Here is a 25,255-nt window from a genome sequence, read left to right as displayed (position 1 = left end):
CTTCCTTCTCTCTAGTACTACCCAGATGCCTATTTTGATATGAAAGGTAACCCTGGGTTCCATGGAACATAAGCTCTATTGTCTTCATCTCCACAAGAGCACAGATTTCCTGATTAGTGAGTCTCTAGCCTGGGGAGCCATTTCATGGGGGACGCCATCTATGCTCACTTAGTTCCTGCCTGGCTCAGCTCAGGACTTTGCCTTTTCTACAGCAGCTTTTGCCCCTCTGGAGATATCTCTACCCTGCAGCTTGATCTCCTAATTAGTCAGTCCCTAGCACCCACTGCCATTTCATGAGGAGCCCGAGCCATGCCCATTTTACTCCTAGCTGAACTTAACCTCCTTCACTCTCTTACCAACAGCCTTGCCCCTGGGATGGTATCCTTTCCTTCACTTAGCCCCCTGCTTTCCAGCTCCCTTTTGTGTGTTGTCTTCTTACCCCACTACAACGTAAGGTCACTGAGCCTAGGAACTCTTTTGTTTACATGTATATGTATCCTCAGCACTTATCAAAGAGCCTGGTATCCTGGAAGTGCTTCATAAATGTCCTGTCTATCATCTATGTATGTATAAATGTATGATGCATATACATATCTATCTATCTCTAAAACATTCTGTCATCAATGCATGCATGCATCTAATCATGTATCTATCTATCTATCCATTTGGTATGGGCCAGGAGATAAACTGTATTTCTGCCCTTCAAAGGCTAGCTTAGCTAAATCCAGAGTTGTTGCTGTTTTTGTTGTTGTTCAGTCATTCAGTCGTGTCTGACTCTTTGTGACCCTATTGACCACAGCATGCCAGGCCCTTCTATCCCCATCTATCTCCTGAAGTCTGTCGAAGCTCATATTCATTGCTTTCATGACATTCTCTATTCATCTCATCCTCTGCCATTCCCTTCTTTTGTCTTAAACCTTTTCCATCATCAAGGTCTTTTCCAGTGAGTTTTGTCTTGTGACCAAAGTATTTATGCTTCAGCTTCCAAGAACAGTCTGAATTAATTTCTTTAACTGTTGATTGATTTGATCTCTTTGCTGTCCAAGGGACTCTCAAAAGTCTTCTCCAGCACCACAATTCGAAAGCATTAAAGTCCAACTTTCACAGTCATACATCACTACTGGAAAAACCATAGCTTTGACTATACAGACCTTTGTCAGCAGGGTGACGTCTCTGCTTTTTAGTATGCTGTCCGGATTTGCCATGGCTTTCCTTCCAAAGAGCAAGCATCTTTTAATTTCACGGCTACAGTCACCGTCTGCAGTGATCTTTGATCCAGAGAGTCTCATCCCTAAAAAGTTGGCCACTGCAATTTTTTTCTTCCATAAAATTAATAAAGATGATTTACTGAGAAGCAGAAGGAAGTACTCCCTCTGATGAATCAGTGTTCTTGAGATGATGAAGCAGAAATCCTATTAAGGATCATAGGTCTGGAGTTGCTACCTGGTCCAGCTCCTCTTTTTACAGATGAGGAAACCAAGTCTCAGGGAGGCCAAGTGACTTGCCCATGATCAGACAGCTAGTCAGTGTCTGAAGCTGTATTCAAACTCAGGTATTCTGAATTTGGTGCCCTACATACCACACTGCCACTGGGGTTCAGGACCACACAATCTAGCACTTGTCTTTGAAATGTTTCTAGTGTGCTACTTCTGTATTATCTCTTGGAGGGCAGGGATCACTTCTTATAATTCCATTGAGTCCCCTTAAACGAGGAACACCATTCTGAACACAGAAAGGGATCTATAAACACCTGTTATTTGAAATAAGGAGAATGCATTTCCCTTCCTTGTTTGAAAGGGTAAGGAGCTTTGGGTGTGGTGCACTGCTTACTAGGAGATAGCCAAGTGGCGCAGTGGATAGAGCTCTGGGCCTGGAGTCTGGAAGACTTGAGTCCAAATCCAACCTTAGACACTTACTAGCTATGTGACACCGGCCAAATCATTTCACCTTTGTTTGCCTCAATCCACTGGAGAAGGAAATGACAAACCAAGAAAACCCCATGGACAGTATGGTCCATGGGGTCATGAAGAGTCACGCATGACCGAACAACAACACTGCATACAGTAAGGGACTTGGTTGATGTGTTGATTCATTTTACTGAACTGGGTTTTGTTTTCCCCTCTTTTCTATTCTTGTTACAAGGGATAGCTCTTTTCAAGAAGGTGAGAAATGCATGTAAATGAACAATAGATAGCAATAACACTTTTTTTAAAAATTAAAATATTCAAGATGATATGCTTTATTATGAAGTTTCCTTTTCACACAGCTCGCATAAATCAATCAATTCCTTGCTGCAGTAAGAATTAACAAGCAGATCTGGCACCATCAGTAGTCATGATTGTTCACTTTGAGAACACCTTCAGCATCTATAAAACTCCAGCAGGTGCCTTTAGCTCAAGTCTGGACTGGATGTGGCTCCTATCAGAGGTGACTTCCAGAGCTGAAACTCTGTGATTCTCTCATGTGAAAGAAACCTTTCTCTCTCTTCACCTCTGAGAGGGCCTGCTGGCAGAACACAGAATTTGCAGGCCTCCTTTCTGTTTGAGAAAACAGCTTACACGCCAGCTACACTTTAGAACTAAATAAGAGCTTAAGTGTTGGCAGTTGTATTTGAAGAACAGACGATGAAAAGTAATTGTGTGGCAAGGAGTGTTTGACAGCATATTGTCCTCATTCTCCCGACCTGGTTTGATATACCTTGCCCTCCCACTTAACCATGGGCCCGCAGACACACACGGTAGATTTCAAGACACTTACCCACTCTTCAGAAAATGGATTTGCTCCATGTTCAATCTGGGGGAGCTGAAGGGCATTTCCTATTGTGTATCAAACTTTGTAGCTGGGGAAGAATCACTGATGAGGAAGGAAAACAGTGGAAATGGAAGCCATCGTTTGAAAATGGTCTAGTGGGACTTTAACGCACTCAGTGTTCTCAGTAGGCTTAGCTAAACCTTGCAGAGGTGAACTCTCTTTAAATAGCAGGTTTGTTTTTATGCTGACATGCTGGGAGAGGGAGGGGAAGAACACACACCCTCAGTACGCAGCTCAGAAATGAAACAAAGCAAACTGTGTACAAAGCAAAGTGGTAATGGTAGAATGTTTGTGCTGGGTAGAAAAGTAGCTGTGATAGACTGGAGACTTCTTGTACTGACTGTGTGGAGGAAGAGAAAGGCAAGATCCCAAAGCCTGGGCTGGGAGGAGCTGGGGAGGCCCGAGTTAAGGCTTTGTTTCTGAAAAGCAATTTAGCTATTTGGCCCCAGATGCAAACATTACCAATTACACATCTGCCATGGTGCCTGTATTTCACAATAACTCGGGTAGAAATAAAATATGAAATGGATTGTGTAACATTCCCATTGGACCTGGTACAAGGCTCTAAGTGGACTCTAGGTCAAATAGAAAATCCTGCCCTTAACTGATTGCCTTCTGTGAACCCAGCCTTTTTTTTTTTCCCCTGAGCTCTCTCTACTGTGCATAAGGGTTTGGAATTACAGGAGGAATTACAGGTCAGCAGAAGATTATCAATCACAATTATGTAGAAGAGGAATTAGTCTTATTATACCTGGTCCCATAAGGCAGAATTAAGAGCAGTAGGTGGACATTGCAAAGAAGCTGATTTGGGCTTGATGTCAGGGAAAACTCCTAAACTATTAGCGTTATCTGAATGTGGACTGGGCTGCCTGTGAAGGCAGATTTCCCCTCACTCGAGGTCTTTAAGCACGGCAAGATGGACACACTGAATTCTTATTCAGGTATGGATTGTACTAGGTAGCTTCCAAGGTTCTTTCCAACTCTGTGAGTCTGTCGTTATTTAATATTTTAATCTACTCTATATGTGCAAAGCCTGAGTAGCTGTGGTCTACTGTCAAACAACACATAGAAAACTGAGGTGCCGTTGGATAACCCATGGAAGTGTGTAATCAACCAATCAGAGAGTAGAAAGATCTATGACATTTTATCTTCCCTGGGAGAGCCAATCACTGGGCTTGTCTTCAGCACACAGTGTATTATCACCCACTACTCTCCCACAATGACCCCTTACACCCTTCCCACTGCTGGTCTTCAGCCAATTTCCCCTTCTGTCCAGCATCAACTCCCTCAGGCAATTATAACCTAACTGTGACCCAGCTATCCAAGGTTACTGTATAGGTACCATTGAGAAAAATCCCCTTTCTCCTCCCACATGGTGATACTTGAACCCTCAGATCACCTCATGGTTACAGCAACAATCATCCTTTTGAAGACTCTGGGCTCTAAGGCAAAGACAAGGAAGGAAGAGAGCAGTCGCTCCTTTCCTTTTCAGTGGGACAGAGTTGTATAAGATGAGCAGAAACAAGATGAGTTGTCATTTGCATAGAAGCTCTTAGTACCTTCCTCCCCTGCCAAAAAAATTTCTCCCCTTTTTCCAATTTTCCTGTTTCCATTGAGTCACTATCATCCTTCCAGTCACCTAGGTTCATGACCTTGGTTCTAACCCTGACTTCTCCCTTTTATTCATCCCTACATACCCAATTACTTGCCAAATCTGACTGTTTTTACCTCCACATCTCTCACATCTATCCAGTTCTCTCCTTTACCCAATCACCCTGCTAATTCAGGCCTATATTACCTTTCATCTATACTACTGCAATAACTTTCTAATTGCTACCCCTGAATCAAGCTTCTCTGATCCATTTTCTACACAGCTGCCTGTGATTTTCCAAAATGTGGGTCTGCCCACCGTTGGTCTCCTAATCAGTAAAACCTAGCAGTTTCTTCTGCCTCTAGAATCAAATATAAGCGCCTCTATTTGGCATTTAACCTTCACAACCTAGGCCAAACCCTCCTTTCTAGCCTTATTAAACATTGCTCGCCTTCCAGTGCTTTTCTGTCCAGTCAAAAATGCCCTTTTTGCTGTCCAACATCTCTGTCACTCCATCTCCTATCTTAAATGCTTTTTTCATTAGCTATCTTCCATGCCTACAATGTGCTGCCTCCTCTCTTCTGCCTAACAAACTCTTATTTCCTTCAAGACTCCATTCAAGCACCACCTTTTACTTTAAATCTTTCTTGGTCCTCTCACATAATAGTGGTTTCCCTCCCCGAAATGACTTTTTATTAATTTAGTACATTTTGGCTTGTTTCACTCTTACCTTTGTAAACCTAGCACCTAGTGCACTACCTTGCACACAGTAGGCACACAATTAGTACTTACTGATTTATGAATAGATGGATGGGCAATTCCAAATGGAGGAGATCACAAATCAGTTTGAGTGTTGAGAGATTCACCTGCCTGGTTTTAACACCCACAGACTTAGGTGAATTCTCAAAGACATAAAACTAGTCATAGAAAGTATAAGATGAATATTTGACAAAAGCTATGATGAGAAGAGATAGGCAATACTGTGTAAACATTTTTGTAGAGTTCTAGACTTAAATACTGGAAAGAATATAGCTCTTTCAGGATGAAATATTTATCTGGAAAGTGCTATTGAAACAAACAAAAAGTAACCTCCAAAAGGCTTTACGCTAAAAAAGAACATGAAGTTTTGTTGGTTATATCCAAGTTTAAAAGATGCAAAACTTAAAGATGCTAAGTTTCTTCCTTCTACAAAAACAAAAACAAAAAAACCCCTCAAAACACAAGTGTCTCAAATCTTCTGACCTGTGTTATGATGGTAAAGAGATCTGAGTACCATGCTACCTAACAGATATTTTCACAAAAGTAAACACATTTAATCTGCCCCTTTGAGGTAAAGATGACATTTAATTGTTTAATTGGTATTTCTTGTTTTTACATTGGCTTCATTTCCCAATAGGTCTCTTCCCTTTCCCCATCCAGCAAATCATCCCTTACAACAAAGAATAAAAAAAGGAAAATAAACAGCAGTTCCAATGAAGCAGCCAATGTCAAATCCAATAGAATATACAGTGTCTACAGCCACAGTAGACACTTCTGCAAAGAAATGGAGGAGATACATTCTCATATCTCTTCTTCAGGGCAAAGATCGGATATTTAGTTTTGATGTATTGTTGTTTTTTCTATTTACATTGTTCCAATTTTATATATGCTTTTCTTGGTTCTATCTACTTCATTTGCATCATTTTATATGTCTTCCCATCCCTCTCTATATTATTCATGTTAATTTCAAACGTGATTCCAACATTTTGTTTAGCTATTTCTGAACTGATGGACTTGGCTAGTGGTGTAGGGGATAGAGGTTGTATAATTTAACAAACACAAGGTCCAGGCATGGAGTCAGGAGGACTCTTCTTGAGTTCAAATCTGGCCTCAGGTACTTACTAGCTGTGTGACCCTGGGCAAGTCACTTAATCCTGTTTGTCTCTATTCCTCATCTATAAAACGAGCTGGGGAAGGAAACAGTGAACCACTCTAGTATTTTTGCCCAGAAAACCCCAAATGGGATCATGAAGAGTCGAATATGACTGAAACCACTGAACAATAACTGACAGACATGTGCTTTGTTTGAGTTCTCTGTGCTACTATAAGAGTGACACTATATGGTGTATATTGGTCTTTTCATTCCATCTCTGACCTCTTTGGGGCTATGTGCCTGTCTGTCAAATCTCCGGAACAAAGCTTGCAGACATTGTAGTCACTGTCAGCATCATTCCAAATGGCTTTCTAGAATGTTTGGACCACGTCATAGTTCCAACAACAACGTATTAGTATGCCTGCCTGTCTCCCTACAGCTCCGCATACACTGACTATGCCCATCTTTTGTCATCTTTGCAGAGTTGTTCTATTTCAGATTCCTCTTGTTATTAGTGATTTGGAGGAGGCTCTCATATCGTTGTTAATAGTTTGCTTTTCTTCTTTTGAGAGTTGTTTACTCATATCCTTTTACCACTTATCCATTGGGATATGGCTTTTGATGTTATATGTTTGAGTTTATTCCCTATATATATTGGATATCAGGCAAAGGTGACTTTTAATAATGAATGAGAAAGTAACTGCCTTTTAAAACATATTATGAATAGAGCATTTTGAAAACAGATGTTTGGAAATGTTTCCATCATTATGTGATTTTTTTTTTTGGTTGCCAAAACTGATGTGTGTCACCTATAAAATAGCTCATATCCTCACACTCTAAAAACTTAGAAAGACAATTTTCTAACCTTTTAAAAAATCTTTCAAATAAAGAGTTTTAGTAGCTTTTGAAGCCATTTGTTACAGATTTACGAATGCAACATTTTGGGATGAATTTTGTTAGAATAACTAATTGTGAGAAGGGAATGTGGAAATTTACTAGCCATATTTCAACAAAATCCTGTGCATAACTGATGAATAGAATTTTAAAATGAGCTTCATGATTTTGTAAGTGTTCCAACAGTGGACTTCTTCCATTTGGGGCTACGTATCCTTAGCAGGTATCTTTTTTCAGCTGTGGCAGACATCAAAACCAGTTCTGAAATAAACTAAACTTAGAAACATGTACACACACACACACATATACACACTTTATCAATAAATAAGCATACACATATTGGGAGAAATATACTACAAAAATCTTTATGAGGTGTGTGTGTGTGTTTTTTTTTAAAGAAGTTTGGAGAGCATTACCCTACAGAATAATAAAATGCAGGAACATGGTCCTTGTTGCAAAGAATGTAGTGTTTCAGGGAAGGATGCAAAATGAATAAACAAAGGCAGAGATGTAACTAGGTTTTCTGGTTTAAAAAAATAGATTTTCTAGGGCAAATTCAAGTGTGGGGAAAGAACTTGGATCTCAGGATACATGGCTCTCTGGAAACAGAACCTGCCCCACCCCCCACACCATATTTGCCCATGAAACCCTGAGGCACTATTGCTTGGGAAGCTGCCTGGGGATGGAACAGAACAGAGTTGGAGCAGGGAAAATTACTCTGGGCTGTAGGATCCCACCCCAGTTGGTGCATTACAGCATCCTCTCTCTCTCTCTCTCTCTCTCTCTCTCTCTCTCTCTCTCTCTCTCTCTCTTAGCAGGGCAATGAGGGTTAAGTGACTTGCCCAGGGTCACATGGCTAGTTAAGTGTCAAGTGTCTGAGGTAGGATTTGAACTCAGGTCCTCCTAAATCCAGGGCAGGTGCTTTATCCACTGTGCCACCTAGCTGCCCCATAGCATCTCTTTTAATACTAGCTAGGTCCCTAGGCCTTGGCAATCTGACAGAAGGTGAAGAAGGTAGTATCCCCTGGTTACATACAGTTTCACTGTGAGAGGGGGTAGCCTGTCCCATGGAATTCTGGTTCATGTCCCAACAGCCCAGCCAACTACTTTATCTCCATCCAAAACACAGAAGGAAAGCATGTGATAGTGGGTGTAAGGGGCTAAAATTCTAGCTAGTCTGTCTAAAAATACCTAATGAGTGGTCGCCAATAAATTATAAGCTTTAGCAAGAGTTAGACTTTTAAGCATTTATTAAGGAGAATAAGCATTTGGTGAAGAAAGAGAGAAAGAGGCCTAGATTCAGCTGTCTATTTCAGGAAGCTCACATTTCTGCTCCACCCTCCACAAGAGTCCTGAGGAAAGAGCGCAAGACAGCCAGCCTCGCCCTTTCTTCCTTCCACAAGCCTCCTGTGAAACTGGGAACATCCCATCCACATGCACACACAGCTCCAAGCTAATTGGCCGGTAGCTTTGATAGACAGTATCCACAAGCAAACATCACTTCCTGATGCCAAGCCGCATGGCTTGCTCTCAGACGCCTTCTCCTCATGGCGGAGCTTTCCTACTATAACTCTCCAGCAGGTGGCGTCATTCCAATCATTACATGGGGAAATGCAGGCCCCAAGAGGAAGTCCCTATGGGTAGTACTCAGGACCAGGTGAGGGATGGAGTGATTGCATAATGCAGGGTTAATATGATTACAATGAGATTGCTGCCAAGAGGAACCCCCAGTCACCCCACCCTAATTGCATCTCTAAATCTAGGTTCTACTTACTATTTTAGTACTTAAGGTAGGATAGACAACTTGATAACTGGTAAAAATTAAAACCTTTAAATTCCAAGACTCATTTTAAAAATAAAGCATAGCACATTCTTGTAGTTTGTTTTTTTGTGGGGCAATGAGGGTTAAGTGACTTGGCCAGGGTCACACAGCTAGTGTCAAGTGTCTGAGGTCAGATCTGAACTTGGGTCCTCCTGAATCCAGGGCTGATGCTTTATCCACTGTGCCACCAAGTTGCCCCTAGCATAGCACATTCTTTTTTTTTTTTTTTTTATGGGGCAATGGGGTTAAGTGACTTGCCCAGGGTCACACAGCTAGTAAGTGTCAAGTGTCTGAGGCCGGATTTGAACTCAGGAACTCCTGAATCCAAGGCCGGTGCTTTATCCACTCACTGCACCACCTAGCCGCCCCATAGCACATTCTTATAGTTACCTTATGAGTAAGTTAATCCCTCATTACACACGATTTCTCATTATTTTTTCTCCTGCCAATTAAATTTCTTTTCACTCCCTCTTTTCAAATCTGATTTTAAATACGTCAGCCACAGATTTTTCAACCTCTCTTTTTATTTTAGACACTTAATATTTTTCCTCATGCATCTAGGAGGTACAGTGGTTAGAATATTAGACTTAGAATCAGGAAGATCTGAGTTCAAATTCTGACACAAACACTTACTAGCTGTGTGATCCTGGGCAAGTCACTTGATCTCTCTGCCTCAGTTTCCTCTTCTGTAAAATGGGGATAATGATAGCACCTACTTCACAATGCTGTTGTAAGGATCAAAAGAGAAAATACATGAAAAGTGCTTTACAAACCTTAAAGTACTATATAAATGCTAGCTACGATCATTATTTCTCCCCATCTTCCTCTTGTAAGCTGAAATTTATTTTCCCCTCCTCCACTTGTTTGACTCATTTGGAGATCATCTGAAATGTGGTTAATTAGGTAGATGCACTGAAGCCATGATATTCAATTTGATTCCACATAGACTCATCAAGTCCCTCCTATGCACTAGGTGGGGAAGATAAAAAGATGACCCATGGCACAGTTTTTTTTGTGACTGTAACTTCATCTGTTCCAAAGATGGGCAAAAGACAGATTGTGACCTGCAAGACACTCTTAATTAAAGCCAACAAATGACTTTGTATTTGTGGGTTGACTCATCTCAATGCACAAACTCACCAGCTTTGGAGGGAAGTAAAGCTCAGGGCTATAGCTCTTAAGTTCTTCCTCCTTTCCCCCTCCTGCCCACTATCACCAAAAACACAGAACCCCACCTTGGGCTGCCCCATTCTCTCATCTTCTTAGTTTTGTACTACACTGGGTATTTCTGTCCGTCATGGTTTCCTCTGCCATCCTTTCCTTCTCCTTCAACCCTTGGTCTTTTCAGTCTCATCCATCATACCCTAAGGGTCAGGCTCCACCTGCCTTCCAAGTTGACAATTGTGCTATTTTTTTCAAACTCATCTTACTAATAAGCTAATAAGACAGGTCTATAGCAACTCCTCAGTGTCCTTTTTTCCAGTTTCAAAACCACATAGATGCATTAGAAAAAGAACCTCCTGGTGACAAGATATTATTATTAATTGGCCTTTCTATTTGTAGCAGTGTTCAGATGACGATAATCCCCAACTATAACTTAGGTGGGTTGGAAAAGCTGTGTGGTACACTCTACTTGATAATAATCACACTAACCCTTCACCCTTCAATCTGCTATATTACTCATACTTTACTAATTCTCATCCCAGGTTCTAAGACAATCAAAGAATATGTTCTAATATTGTCTTATAAATCAACAGAAATGCTCACTCTGTCTCATGAATTTGCTCTGATTCCCCTTCCTTAAGTAATTAAACCAGAGAAACCACTTTTCTAATAAGCACTCTGTCTCTTTCTGTTTCTCTTTCCCCTAGTCTCACAGGCTTAAATAAACACCAGCATTTCTGGCCATATAATGTACTATAATACAAAGACATATTTTTAAATTTCAACAATATATCACAGTGAAAAAGATCACAACCTAGTCACCTCTAACCATCAATAGCAACTGCTTACTTTTTAGCTCTGGAAACATTGTCCCGCCTTTCAGCTCTCAGGATAATAGTCAATTTCTCAAGTATTCTCTTTGGAATATCTATTCAACAGCATAAGTGTTAAACTCAGTTCTCTCAGGAAAGAAAGGTCTCTTCAGTTTTCCTCCTTGATAATTAACTTGCTCAGTATGTCAGCAAAGAAGTTTTTTTAAACCATTTCCCTGTGTACCTCCATAGTCTCTTTCCAGCTACTACAATTAACTATCTCCAGATTATAGGTAAACTCTCTCCCAGTCACCCAAGAGTCTATTTCCTCTTAAAGACATAGTATTGGTTGTATGGGCTATATTAAAGCTGGTGTTATATCTTTAGAATTATTTTAATTATAATATAGCAACTTCCAAAAGTTACATAAAAGAACATAAAATGACCATGTGACTTTTCTTAAAGACAGTATTAGTTGTATGGGCTACATTAAAGCTGGTGTTACATCTTGAGAGTTATTTTAATTAATATTATGGCAACTTGCAAAAGTTACATAAAAGAATATAAAAATACCATGTGACTTTTAAATATTATATACATATATAATATTTACAAATTGTTTCCATTTAAAAGGTTGTCAATTCCTAATTTAAGTGTTACAATATATAATATTCTTTTTTAGGAAACAGGCTAGCATAGACCAGGTTGTAAAAAGTTGAAATACAAAAATTTTAACATATAAACCAATTTCATATAAATGAAAAATTGATAAAAGAAGAGAAACTATTTTGGTTACCAGAAGAACTTCCTGATTAGAATGAAATGCTACATGTATATGATTCCATGTTGTTAGGGGTTTTTTTTTCCCCTTTCTTTTTTGGCTAGACATGAAAGACTGCAAGAACTTAGAGCACAAAGAAGTCAGTCATATGGATAGTCAATTTTACTGTCAAAACACTAATGCATTGTTGGTGGAGCTGTGAACTGATCCAACCATTGTGGAGAACAATTTGGAACTAGGCACGAGGGGCTATAAAACTGTGCATACCCTTTGATACAGCAATACCACTACTAGGTCTGTATCCCAAAGACGTCCAAAAAAGGGGAAAAGGACCTATTTGTACAAAAATATTTATAGCAGCTCTTTTTTGTGGAGCCTAAGAATTGGAAATCAAAGGGATGACCATCAATCAGGGAACTGTCAAACAAGTTGTGGTATATGATTGTAATGGAATATTATTGTGCTATAAGAAATTACAAACAGGATGATTTCCAAAAAACTTGGAAAGACTTGACATGAATTGATGCATAGTGAAGTGAACAGAACAAGGAAAACACTGCACAGTAACAATATTGTACAATGAAGAACTGTGAATGACTCTGCTATTCTCAGCAATACAACGATACAAGACAATCCTAAAGGACTAATGATGAATCATACTATCTACCTCCAGAGAAAGAACTAATATTGTTTGAATGCAAACTGAAGCATGCTATTTTTCACTTTCTTTCTTTCATTTTTTTAATTTGAATTTTCTTGTACAAAATTACTAATATGAAAATATTTTACATAACTGTACATGTGTAACCTATATCTGAATGTTTACCATCTCAGGAAGGGGGCAGGAGAAAGAAGCAGAGAGAGAATTTTGAACTCCAAACTTTAAATAAAAATGTTAAAAAAATGAAAAAAAATTACTGTCACAGCATAGGGACTTTTGGAATCCTGAGAGTAAAGGAGCATAGAGAAGAGATAAGGTAGAATTGCTAGCTAGAATAATTTAAGTACTCAGTTTAATAAAAGGCTTTTAGGCAGATCCAAACAACAACCATTCTCAGTAAGCCCAATACTCACTATAGCCCCAAACCTAAAAAAAATTCATGGCACAAAGACAGACTCAATGTTTTTGTGCTCTAGTAACAGAATCAATTCCTGGAAAGTGCAACTAGAGTTGGATTAAACTGTGGTTATTAACATTTGAAGACTAGTGGGGTTTAGTACTTAACCAAGTGATTGCTATTTATTGTACCTTGTTCCATGTTGAGCTTGGGGTTTGCTTTTTGTTGTTGTTTTTTTGGTGGTGGTGGTGTTGGGGGGAGGGGCATTTGTTTTGGTCTGGATCTTTGGTTTAATCAAAGTAAGGAACTCCCTGTACCAATGCAGATGGGAAATTGTTTTTTTCATTTTATAGTCTTTGACCCATTGCTTGACGGGTTATATGACTTGTCCACTGTCACATAGCCAGTATGTGTCAGAGACCAAACTTGCCTTCTTGAATCAGCTCACTAGCCGTGACACCACACAACCTTTCCATGTTGTATATATGCTAACATCTAGCATTCAAAATTGTATTTCTGTGAAGAAAGTAATACTGAATAGATTGTGTGCTAAATCAAAGCTTCTTAAACCGAGAGTTGCAACCCTGTATGGGGTTGTGTAACAATGTGGGGGTCATGATAAATTTAGCAGTAAACATTTGATTTGCATACCTATTTTATATACCTGTATATCCGGGATTGCATAAAAATTTCTCAGGTGAAAAGGGGTTGTGAGTAGAAAAATGTTTAAGCATCATTAAAGATGAATCTGTGCTAAATTATGTGTTTCTGCCAACCTGCCCAAGCTGACATTGCTGGGTATACCTGGAGGCAGCTGCCTCAATTGAAGTAATTAAGGAGTAATTAAGCAGCTTATACAGGACATGTCCTATAGAAAGTTATCAAGATTGCAAATGTCACAATGACCTTCTCTCTCTCTCTCTCTCCTAGGATTTTCTTTCTTTATGGATTCCAAGCACATGTGAAACACTCCAAACACTGAATGTGCTGTGAGATTTGATCTGCTCACTACTCAAATTGGAAAAATGACTTCAATCGCAGGTGAGTCCAACCCAATTAGTTCTTTCACTTTCTATGTTGAAAATCAGTCCAAGTATGTCTGCTCAGGATAAACATATATTAGTTAAGATTTGGTTGCCTTGAGCACACTGGTTTCACACCCCTCTTCTTAGAAACAATATTCTTTTTTATTTTGTTTTTTTTTTCATAACAGTATTTTATTATTTTCCAGTTACATGTAGAGATAGTTTTCAACATTTGTTTTTTATAAGATTTCTAGTTTCAAATTTTTCTCCCTCCCTCCCCCATCCCCAAGACAGCAAGCAATCTGATATAGGTTATATATGTACGATCACATTAAATGTATTTCTGCATTAGTCATGCTGTGTAAGAAGAATCAGAGCAAAAAGAACAAAACAAAGAAAAACAAAAACAAAAAAAATTAGAAATAGTATGGTTCAATATGCATCTAGATTCCATAGTTCTTTTTTTTTTTTTTTGGATGTGGAGAACATTTTCCATCATGAGTCCTTTGGAATTATCTTGGACCATTGTATTGCTGAGAAGAGTCAAGTCTATCACAGTGGATCAACACACAATGTTGTTGATACTGTGTACATTGTTCTCCTGGTTCTGCTCCTCTCATTCAGTATCAGTTCATGTAAGTCCTTCCAGGTTTCTCTGACATCCTCCAGCTCATGGTAGAAACAATGTTCTTTTTATTTTTTTTTTTGGTGAGGCAATTGGGGTTAAGTGACTTGCCCAGGGTCACACAGCCAGTAAGTGTCAAGTGTCTGAGGCTGTATTTGAACTCAGGTCCTCCTGAATCCAGCACCAGTGCTCTATCCACTGCACCACCTAGCTGCCCCTAGAAACAATATTCTTAAGCAATCCTGAGTTCTTAAGACTATGCCAAACAATTACTAGCTGTGTGACCCTGGGTTTAACCTCCCTGAGACCCCTTGGTAAAGCAGGGATATTACTGGCCTGTATCTCACAGAGTTGTTAGGATCAAATAAGATGATTTATATAATTTGCTTTGTAAATCTTAAAACATCATACAAATTGCTATCATAATTACCATGCTCTTCATCTCATTCTTTTATATTAAATGTTCTGTGGACAACTGGCACAGGTGTGTAAAAGAACTGTTTTTCTTTTTGAAATAACTGAATAAAAGTGCATTTCTGTAGGATCACTGAAAATATCTTTGGGACAATTTTAGAAGCAGACAAGGTGATGGGGGTGATATTTATCACATGGTTTAATTTCTTGAATGAATGAGTGAACAAAGCATTTAGGCGTTTGCTTTGTGCAAGGTACTATGCTGAGCTCTGGGGGATAAAAATGGAAAAATAAGATAGTCCTTGTTCTTATGGAGCTCACATTTTGTAGGGGGGATATAACACATATGGAAGTTTTCATCTGCAAGTCAGATTTCTTTTTTTTTTTTTTTGACTGAAATTGGTTGTTTTCTTTTTTATTAAGGATATATTAGGGCAGCTAGGTGGTGCAGTGGATAGAGCACTGGCCCTGGATTCAGGAGGACCTGAGTTCAAATCCGGCCCCAGACACTTGACACTTACTAGTTGTGTGACCCTGAGCAAGTCACTTAACCTCATTGCCCGCCCTTCCCCCCAAAGGGATATATATTGAAGGATAATTTTATTTAAATTATTTTTTTTTCAAAATCTCCTTAAAGAATGCAGATCTTAATGGGTCATTATTGGGTTTTTTGATACTGTTTGGAGCATATACCTGAACTCTTCTCAAGTAAGAGCATTCTTGCATTACATTGTCCCTTTAAGTACATCTTAGGTGTTCACTTAGTGCAAGTCAGATTTCTTTTGCTAGGTGTCTATATTTTCAAAGCTTTTCATTCCATGAAGTCTAGAGATTATGAGTAGTTGGTATTTGTTGTTCAGTCAGTTGTGTCTGACTCTTCATGACCCTGTATGGGATTTTCTTGGCAAAGACACTGGAGTGATTTGCCATTTCCTTTTCCAGCTCACTTTACAGATGAGGAAACTGAGGCAAACAGGGTTAAGTGACTTGCCCAGGGTCACAGAGCTAGTAAGTGTCTGAGGCTAGATTTGAACTCAGGAAGATGAATCTTTCTGACTCCAGGCCCAGCAATCTATCCATTGTACAACCTAAATGGATATTCTTAAACTTTCAAGTTTTACTGTTACATCTAAGTCATTGTGGGCATCAGTTTTGTCAGTGATAATGTTCCATTTCCAGGACAGTTTATTTGTTAATTTTCAAGGATATTTTGAGATCTGTATTTGTAGCACAGGGATTTGTTGTCTGTTAGTTTGTGAATGATAGGCCGCTTATAAAATACAATCTCATTCACCAAATTATGCCTTGCTAGGTATTCAGTAGGTGCTTTTTTTTCTTTGCTTGTAGTGATGTGTTGCCCAGTTTATCCTATCTCCTTATATAATCTTCTTCGATCACTAAGTCTAGGCTCTTTAATCCTACTATAATTTCTGATCCTTAGTTGCCATCATAAACAACTTCATTTCCACAAATTTACATGATTCAGCCATTCAATGCTCAGTTGACAGTATTTTGTTGGCTAAGTTCATATAGATGCTACCCATGGATGGGGTTTTTTTTATTCCACCCTTCAATTATACCTATTTCACAGATTCCATCTGGAGGTAAACCATTTGTGGTTCTATTCAACCAATACAGTGGCACATGTCTGTTATCAGCCTTTACTATTGCTCATTGAAGTGATGTCTGCTTTTTCCAAAAGTATTTCTGTGGATTGAAGCATATCTAATTCCTTTTCTTCCTTCTCATCAAGGAGGTATTACTCTTTCTTTAGCTGGCTTAGAGTGATAGGTCCCTTGTTTCATTAACGTTAGATGGGTTCTTGCTAGAATATTCTCCAAATCTGTTAACGTCCATTTTACAGTTTTGAAGGTATGGGTGGATGCTAGTATTAGAGAAGTAATTTAATTGGTTTAAGAATGTTTTCTTCATTCATTCTTGATTTCAGGATACCAGGAATTCTTTTAATTCATTCATCTTAAATTCATTCGTTTTCATTCATTCATCTTAAATCATTATTATTGTTATTATAATCTCCACCAAGCTAGAAAGGCTTCAAGTATGGGTCCAACAACACTCTGTATGTCTTTCATCCAAGAACTACCTTAGCTAAGTAGAGGCCATTAGGTGACATGTGCATAATGTGTTAGACTTGGAATTGGGAAGTCCTGAGTTTGAATCCTGTCTCAAACATTTAATAGGTGTGTGACCCTGGGCATTTCATCTCTGTCTCAGTTTCCTCAGCTATAAAGTGGGGATAATCATAACACCTATCTCATGGGATTGTTGTGAGGTCCAAATGAGTGAATATATATAAAGTACTTTATAAACCTTAAAATGATATATAAATGAGAGCTATTATTAAGTATGGGCAGATAGGTGGCACAGTGGATAAAGTGCTGGCCCTGGAGTCAGGAAGACTCATGGACCTGAGTTCAAATCCAGCCTGACACTTACTAGCTGTGTGATCCTGGGCAAGTCACTTAATTCTGTTTGCCTTAATTTCCTCATCTGTCAAGTGAACTGGAGAAGGAAATGGCCAACCACTCCAGGATCTCTGCCAAGAAAACCCCAAATGGGGTCACAGAGAATTGGACATGACTGAATTATTAAGTATTCAGAAGCTTATCACTAGATGATCAGCCATCAAGTAACACTTTTTTTTTCTTGGCCAAAGTGACTCATGAAACCAGTTGACAAAAATATGGCCTCTTCCTTGAGGCCTTCCCTAATTCACCAATTGGCTGCATTTTGTATACAATCCTATGTAAGTTATTTGAGGGTGGGATTGTTTCATTCATATCTTTGTATCCCCAATGGTAAATAGTAGACAACTAACAAATTCTTCCTAATTGATTGATTCAAAGGTATAAAGAGGCTATGATTTCTTTGGGTGTTACTAGTATTGAAGTATAATACTGAAGTTTAAGCATCATTAAAGATGAATCTTGAAGCTGTATCAAATGGTGATCACCAAGAAACACTATATTCTGAAAACTGCTTTTTGGTTTTTGTTTCAGAAGCTAGAATGAGCCGAAGCATTCCTGTTGAGGTGGATGAATCTGAGCCATACCCAATTCAGCTAATCCAACCATTCCCAGAATATTCAATGGAAGGGGTATTTGAACCACATGGTCCAAATGGTGGCAATATGGTACCCAATGGTTCATACCCACCTGGAGCTGCCTGCACTTCTTTGGCAGACCCTTCCCCCTCCGGGAGGGCCCAAGAGCTCACAAACCACTACTGGTTTGTAGAACATCAGGATAGATGTCTGCGTAACAAGATACTGGAGGAGTGTGAATACAGCTTCTGGAGGAGAAACCCAGATCCCGGCAAAGATTTTCCCTCTAGTTCCTCAGCTGCCAGTGAGTCAGTGGTTGGAGCATTCCCCCCTAAGCATCCATTTTCACTTATGGAAAAATGCAATCAGCCACTGGGATCTCAATTTTCAGCAGCCTCTCCTGACACTGGCCATGACTCAGGCAAATCAGACCAAAGTTTACCTAATGCATCAGCAGACTCCCCTGGCAGGAGCCAAGAAAATGTGCATCGACACCAGCCCCCTGGGAACCGAGGGCCACTGGATTTGCCCACAGTAGACACTGGTTATGACTCCCAGCCTCAGGATGTCCTGGGTATCAGACAGCTAGAAAGGCCCCTGCCCTTGACATCAGTGTGCTACCCCCATGACTTCCCCAGGCCTCTCAGGTCCAGAGAGTTTGTCCAGGTTGGACCTCAGAGGTACCCAGGATGTGCACAGATACTGCCTCCTGATCCTTCTCCACATACTCAGCGGGACTGTCAGTACCAGGGCCCAGGAGAGCCAGATCACCGTGTTCCATGTAAGTCCCATTTTAAAAAAATTATTTATCTATCTATTTACTTATTTATTTGTTTGTTTGTTTGTTTTCGGGGCAATGAGAGTTAAGTGACTTGTCCAGGGTCACACATCTAGTAAGTGTCAAGTGTCTGGGGTCAGATTTGAACTCAGATCCTCCTGAATCCACTGCACCACCTAGCTGCCCCTAAGTCCCATTTTAATTCTATCAAATGTCCCACTCTACTGCTCTACTGACTGATGGCAGCCCATTATCACTTCCTGACAATGCAAAACACAGGGAAAGCATCTGACTTCCCTTAAACATTCTCCATAGGCTGGTGGGTTTGGCAGCCATCCTTGCTGTTGTCTTAAGATTTTCCAAGGCCAGTCCCACTTGCAACTTTCTTGGATCAGTCACTGAGGTTACAAATACAGAAACGGTTGTGCGTTACATTCTAATGAGGGTGACAATACCAATAAAGAAGTGGTAGCCGGGGAAGGATATTTTGGTCCTAGAAGTCACAGAAATGGTGAGTGGAGCCATAGGGCAACAGATTGTCTTTCAAGTAGAAATGGCGCTCTGGAATGAAATATCATTCAAGACATCAGAGCAAGTTCAGCATTTCAGAGCAGGTATTGTTTGGTGGTTGTTCAGAGCAAGAGCCAAGACTGGAAGGATGGGAGGAGAGAATTACATGGAAGCAGGGCAGATGACAAAATGCCCAAGATGGATAGAGAGCCTAATAGATGGCTGGATGGGATGTCAAACATGGTCTAGGACCAACTAGGTAGCATAGACTGGGGTGAGTTTTCACTTATTCATCTACCAACCAACCAACCAACCAGCAAGCAGTACTGTGTGGCAGGCATGAGGCTAAGTACTAGGGATACAAAGAAAGGCAACAACAGGCCCTGCCCTCTGAGTGCTTAGATTTAATGGAGTGACATAACATGTATATAAATAGACACTTCCCAGATACCTGCAGAGCAGAGGGGAAGTAACCTAAGAGGGGATGGTGCTCTAAGCTGACTGGGAAAGGCCTCGTGAAAGAGAGGATTGACTCTAAAGGGATTCTAAGAGACAGGGAGGAGGAAGAACATTTTGGCCAGGACAGCTCAGACTCAGGCCAGAGACCCACAGCTAAATGGTTTTAAGTGTATCAAGGAGAAAGAGAGATGCTCCCCTTCCCTAGAGATTCAACTCAGCAAGCTTTCATTGACTTCCTGTTCCGTGCTGAGCACCATGGGGATACAAAGCCAGAACCAAAACAGTGCCATCCTTCAAGGAGTGACATTCTACTGGAGGTTCAGTTTCACTGAAACTTGCCTGATGTCAGAAGGGCACACCAAGTGAAGCTCCAGAACCCTCCTCTAGCCTGTTTTCCAAGGTTCTAGGTTGCCTGTCTCTTTGCATTTATATCAGACTCCCATGCTTCTGTACTGCTTCCTTAGCTTAGAATGATGTTGGTGTGTTGGCAGAGCAGGACCCGCCTGGCAAAATTTATTTATTTATTTAAAGTTTTAAGTTCCAAATTCTATCCCTCTCTCATTCCCTCCCCCCTCCCTGAGGTGGTAAGCAATCAGATATAGGTTAGTCTTGTATTGATTGATTGATTCATTCATTCATTTAGTTAGTTAGAGTTTTGCCTGCCTGGCAAAATAAGCCTTTCTTGGGGCACTTATGATTTCTCTGAAGCATTCCTAAGACAAATGGAAAGCAATTTCATGGGAGAGATAAGTCATTTTTCCAACAAGCCCTGCCTTGAATGCCATTTCATATTTTATAAGTGTCCTTCCCTTTTTGCCTGGGTCATTGGGGAAGTTTGATCCTGCCCTCGGGCTGTAATTTTCACCCTCATTCTCAGAACTGTACATTGCTATATCTTCCTGGAGAGATCCCTAACTAGCCTGTCTAGTCTTCTATCTCCTCAAATTCTCATCACAGGCATTCATCATGGTAAGCTTCCAGGAAACTGCTGTTCTTTCTTTTCTGAAGAGTGCTTTATTGAATTCCTCACACCATCCCCTATTGGTGGAAGGGGATGACATTTTCAGAGAGAAGGGCCCAACGAAGTTCTTGGCTTTTTAAGGGTTTTTCCTGAGGCCACTGGGACTTGAAAGGCACTATAGGGTTTACAAAACATACATCAAGGTGATGAAGTCCATCAGAAGGAACACAGATGGCCTTCAAACTCCCAGCAGGCTACATTAAAGGAAAAGGTGCTGGAAGCCAAAATGATAAAAATCCCAGTGACTAATGCCATGTTTCTTGTCACTAGGATGTTTTCTTTTCCCTGTTTTACCTTTCAAATTTCTTGTAATCCTTTATAGCCTAATTCAGACAGCTTTTGTGCAACTACTTGGTGCAGTGAGTGGACAGAGACCTGGCTGTGAAGTCAGAGGATGTGGGTTCAAGTCCTAATCCCTGACATTCAGTACCAGTATGGCCTTGAATGTGTCCTCTTAGCCTCGCTGGGGCCCAGTTTCCTTGTCTGTAAAATAAGGGTTGGACAAGATGGCTTCTAAAAACCCTCTGAGCTCCTGATCTAAACCTTCACTGATCTCTTCCTGGCACATTTATTAATTATATGACTGCCCCATCCCCAGCACATACACACACACCTCTCACAGCCCTTTGCTTTGTTTCCTTGCATTTACCACTTAGCTTGTAGACCATGCCTAACCTGGAAGCTCATAGTGGGCAGGAATCCTATCTTTTCTAAACTTTGTATCTAGCCTAAGGCCTAGAACTTCCTCAGTAGTAAGGCTCAGTAAGTGTTCACTGAGTTTAGTTGAACTGAAGCTGTGTCATTTGAGAGGGTCTAAGACAGCCCTCCCACAAATGAAGTATCTGGACCTATCACCTCTATGGCTGAAATTGCTCCATTAGTATTTTATTTCTAGTTAAGCATTAACCTTGCAGTTGTTCACTTGTGAAATGCAAAAGACCCATTCGTGGGAGTAGTTATACAGTAAGTCATTACCACTATAGCATGAATGAGTTAGCCAATTTACTTTCTTCCCTGTATCACACCTGAGACATCGCAGAGCAACCCTTACCGTGAAGGGACAAAAAAGGTAGGTAGGATAAAAGACAGATTCTTCTGCTAGAACACTCCTGCCTAGTGCAAGTCTTGCTTGCCAAGGCTATGTAATCTCAGGGAGGCCAGTTTGTGTCTGCTTTTCATAGTACAGGAGGCTGGGCATGCTCCTGGGGCAGTCCCAGCCTATTTCAGAAGGCTCTGGCCCCATGGGTTATCCTCACACTCTCACCTCCACACTTGGATACTAAACTCTACAGGCAGGTGTGTAAATGCTGAATTATTTATAGATTGCCAACAAAGCCCCTTCAAAAAAAAACCCCAACTGTTTGCCTGAAGGGTACTCATGCAGCTAGAAACCATGGATACCAATGCCTCTCTGCTTTATAAAAGCAGTTTTTACTCCCCTTCCCAGTGAAAATATAGATTAATAATGATCACCTTGCATATGGATGGAATATTTTATCATTTTGTAATGAATAGCACAAAATGGTTAATGGAAGGGGGGTTATCTTTGTCAAAAAATGTTTTCAAACAGGGTAAAACTGAAAAAGAAACAAAAGAAGGCCCACCCAAGCACTCAAAATGAAACAAAGTGATAATGGTCCAAAGTCTGACTATATGACAACTTTTAAGACCACTAATGCAAGGAATGAGCCAAGATAGTGGGTGTACAGTCAACGACTTTCTCAGAAAATAAACAAGAAAAGAGATCTACGTAATAACAGCTAGCACTTATATTACATTTTAAAGTTTGCATAGCACTTCACAAATATTACCTAATTTGTTCCCATGACAACTTTGTGAAGTAGATACTACTGTTATCCCCATTCTACAGATGAGGAAACTGAGGCAGATAGAGATTAAGTGACTTTCCCAGGGTCACACAGCTAGGAAGTGTCTGAGATTAGATTTGAACACAGATTTCCTGACTTCAGGTCCAGTATTCAAGCAGTGCTCCAACTACCTATGGAATCTTTATTTTATTATAGGGTTCTAGAATGACTTAGCAAAGGAGAATGAATAAAAGAAGATAATTATCACACATAGGGGTATTGTGACACTCAAATGAGATTGCAAAACAGATGCAATGCATTTTATAAACCTTAAAGCTCTATATAACTGCCCATTTATCATCATCACCACCACCACCACCACCACCATCATCATCATCCGCTTCCAGTCACCAGACCTCCACTTTGGTGATCAATTCATTCCCTGAGCCTTCATTCCACTCCTGCTGAATTCAAGCAATGGGAATAGTGCTGCTACATACTTAACAAGATGTGGGCACTCACACTTTAAATTTTAATCTGCACTATTAACATTTTCTTAAGTCTAAACAGTCAACAAAAGCTGTGATTTGTGGAGGTGGTGGGTTTCTGAGGTGCAAATGCTTCCAGTGAACATTTAACATTGGGCTCTGGTTGGAGTTTAGTGCTGGGTCCAGCATACCCTTGCCATACCTACAACCACCCACTCCTAAAGAAAGTCATTACATGATGGAACACAAACATGATGAGAGAAAATAAACAGGATAGAAGAAACAAGATGGAAAAGAGTTATCTAGAGCTATGCACAGCTGTTCACAGCTGTGGGAGTTCCTGCAGTAGTTTATATTGGCCATTTTTTTCTATCCTATCTAAACTAAGTGCTTTATATCTTGGAAGGGAAGACTTGAAAATAATTTTCCATTTTTCTTTCTTTCACACCACTTAATAAGGAAGGCAAATATTGACTCATAATCTAAAAGCCTATGTTGAACTTTTAGTTTACAAATTTTAAGTTACAATGTGGTCTAGTGGAATGATTCCTAGACTTAACAGCACAGAAGGCCTGAGTTCCCTTAGTTCCATTACTTACTAGCAACTGGACAATGTGCAAGTCACTTACTTTCTCTGAGCTTCAGTATTTTTACCTATGAAATGGTAATAACAGTATTTGAACTACCTGCCTCTAAAGGCTATTTGTTTTGAGGGAAGTGTTTTGTAAGCCTTAAAATGCTATGAAATAATTGCACATGTATAACCTGTACTGATTGCTTGCAACCTTGGGGAGGGTAGAGGGTAGAGAGGGAATGAGAGAGGGATAGAATTTGGAACTCAAAACTTTAAATAAACAAACAAATGAATCAATGAATAGATAGATAAAAGGAAAAAAAAAGAAAATGCTATGAAAAATGTGAATTGATGAAAGCACAAGACTGCTGGTTGGTGCACTGCCTAAACAAATCAGGGGATTGATTCATCTAGGATCATAGACGTAGAGCTGGAAGAGACATTATGGATTTTCTTAAAGGGCAGGTCAGATCATAGTATTCTCCTACTCAATAAATGCCAGTGGCTCCATGTTGATTCTAGAGTAAAATTCAAATTCCTCTTTTTGGCATGTAAAGCTCTTGACAACCTGGACCAAACCTAGTTAGTCACAGTTCTGTCTTCCCTCCCTCCCCCTCTTTACTCTTCCTTCTCTATCTCTTTCTTGATTTCTGTGTGTGTGTGTGTGTGTGTGTGTGTCTGTGTCTGTGTGTGTGTCTGTGTCTCCCCTTTCCTTTTTATTTTTTTTATTTTTTTAGGCAATGGGGGTTAAGTGACTTGCCCAGGGTCACACAGCTAGTAAGTGTCAAGTGTCTGAGGCTGGATTTGAACTCAGATACTCCTGAATCCGGGGCCAGTGCTTTAACCACTGCGCCATCTAGCTGCCCCCCCCCCTTTCCTTTTTAATTGCTGTACCTTCCCTTCCCTTCCCTCCTAAACACAGCCTTGGTAAGTCTTTTTTTTTTTTAAACAAACAAAAAAACCCATTTTAATAGCTTTCACTAAGCCTTGGTAAGTCTTATTCTACTTTTCTTTTCCTCACTTTCACTAGGCCACTATCCTGTGGCCTACCCTTTAGGGTAGTTGTTCTTGCTGTAATGGTTGGTAGGATGTGATAAATTAACCCTCACTGAAATGTTAGTTCATAACATATTACAATTTCAGGTGTTTACATTTTCCCAGGATTCTCTTAAAGACCAAAAAGCCTTTAAGGCCCATGGGAATAAGCCTTTAATACTGAAATTCCAGTAACAAGTCAGTAGGAAAAATAGTAGAGAGCAGTGCAGGGAGGTGGTGCAGAAGGAAGCTTACTAGTGACCTTTAAATTATACCAGATAGAATCAGAGCATATTAAAGCTATGGGACCTTGCTATTGTTGTACCATCATTTTTCAGTCATGTCTGATTCTTTGGGACTCTGGGATTTGGGGTTTTCTTGGCAAAGATGCTGAAGTGGTTTGCCATTTCCTTCTCCAGGTCTTTTTGCAGAAGAAGAAACTGAGGCAAGCAGTGTTAAGTGACTTGCCCAGGGTCATACAGCTATTAAATGTCTGAGGCCAGATTTGAACTTAGGCAGATGAGTCTTCCTGACTCCAGGGCTGGCAATCTTTCCACTGTGCCACCTGGCTTCCCCATATGGGGTCCTTAGCAGTCATTTAGTCTAAATCTCTTCATCTGAAAGATGAGGAAACTGAGGCCAGAGATATTAATTGTCCAAGGTTACACA

General features: G+C 40.1%; 1 protein-coding gene across 1 annotated transcript in view; it reads left to right on the top strand.

Annotated features, from left to right (window-relative positions):
• TRAF3IP2 (TRAF3 interacting protein 2) overlaps nucleotides 1-25,255 on the top strand; it is a 70,958-nt gene that overhangs the window by 12,179 nt on the left and 33,524 nt on the right. The window contains exons 2-3 of the mRNA XM_044004718.1: nucleotides 13,716-13,826; nucleotides 17,870-18,694. Coding sequence (XP_043860653.1) covers nucleotides 13,811-13,826; nucleotides 17,870-18,694 — 841 coding nt within the window. The 5' untranslated portion in view covers nucleotides 13,716-13,810. The remainder of the gene's footprint in view (nucleotides 1-13,715; nucleotides 13,827-17,869; nucleotides 18,695-25,255) is intronic.

This window comes from Dromiciops gliroides, chromosome 4, assembly GCF_019393635.1.
Source record: "Dromiciops gliroides isolate mDroGli1 chromosome 4, mDroGli1.pri, whole genome shotgun sequence".
Taxonomy (NCBI): Eukaryota; Metazoa; Chordata; class Mammalia; order Microbiotheria; family Microbiotheriidae; genus Dromiciops; species Dromiciops gliroides.
Note: the sequence above shows the minus strand (reverse complement) of the source record. Positions and strands in the feature narration are given on the sequence as shown.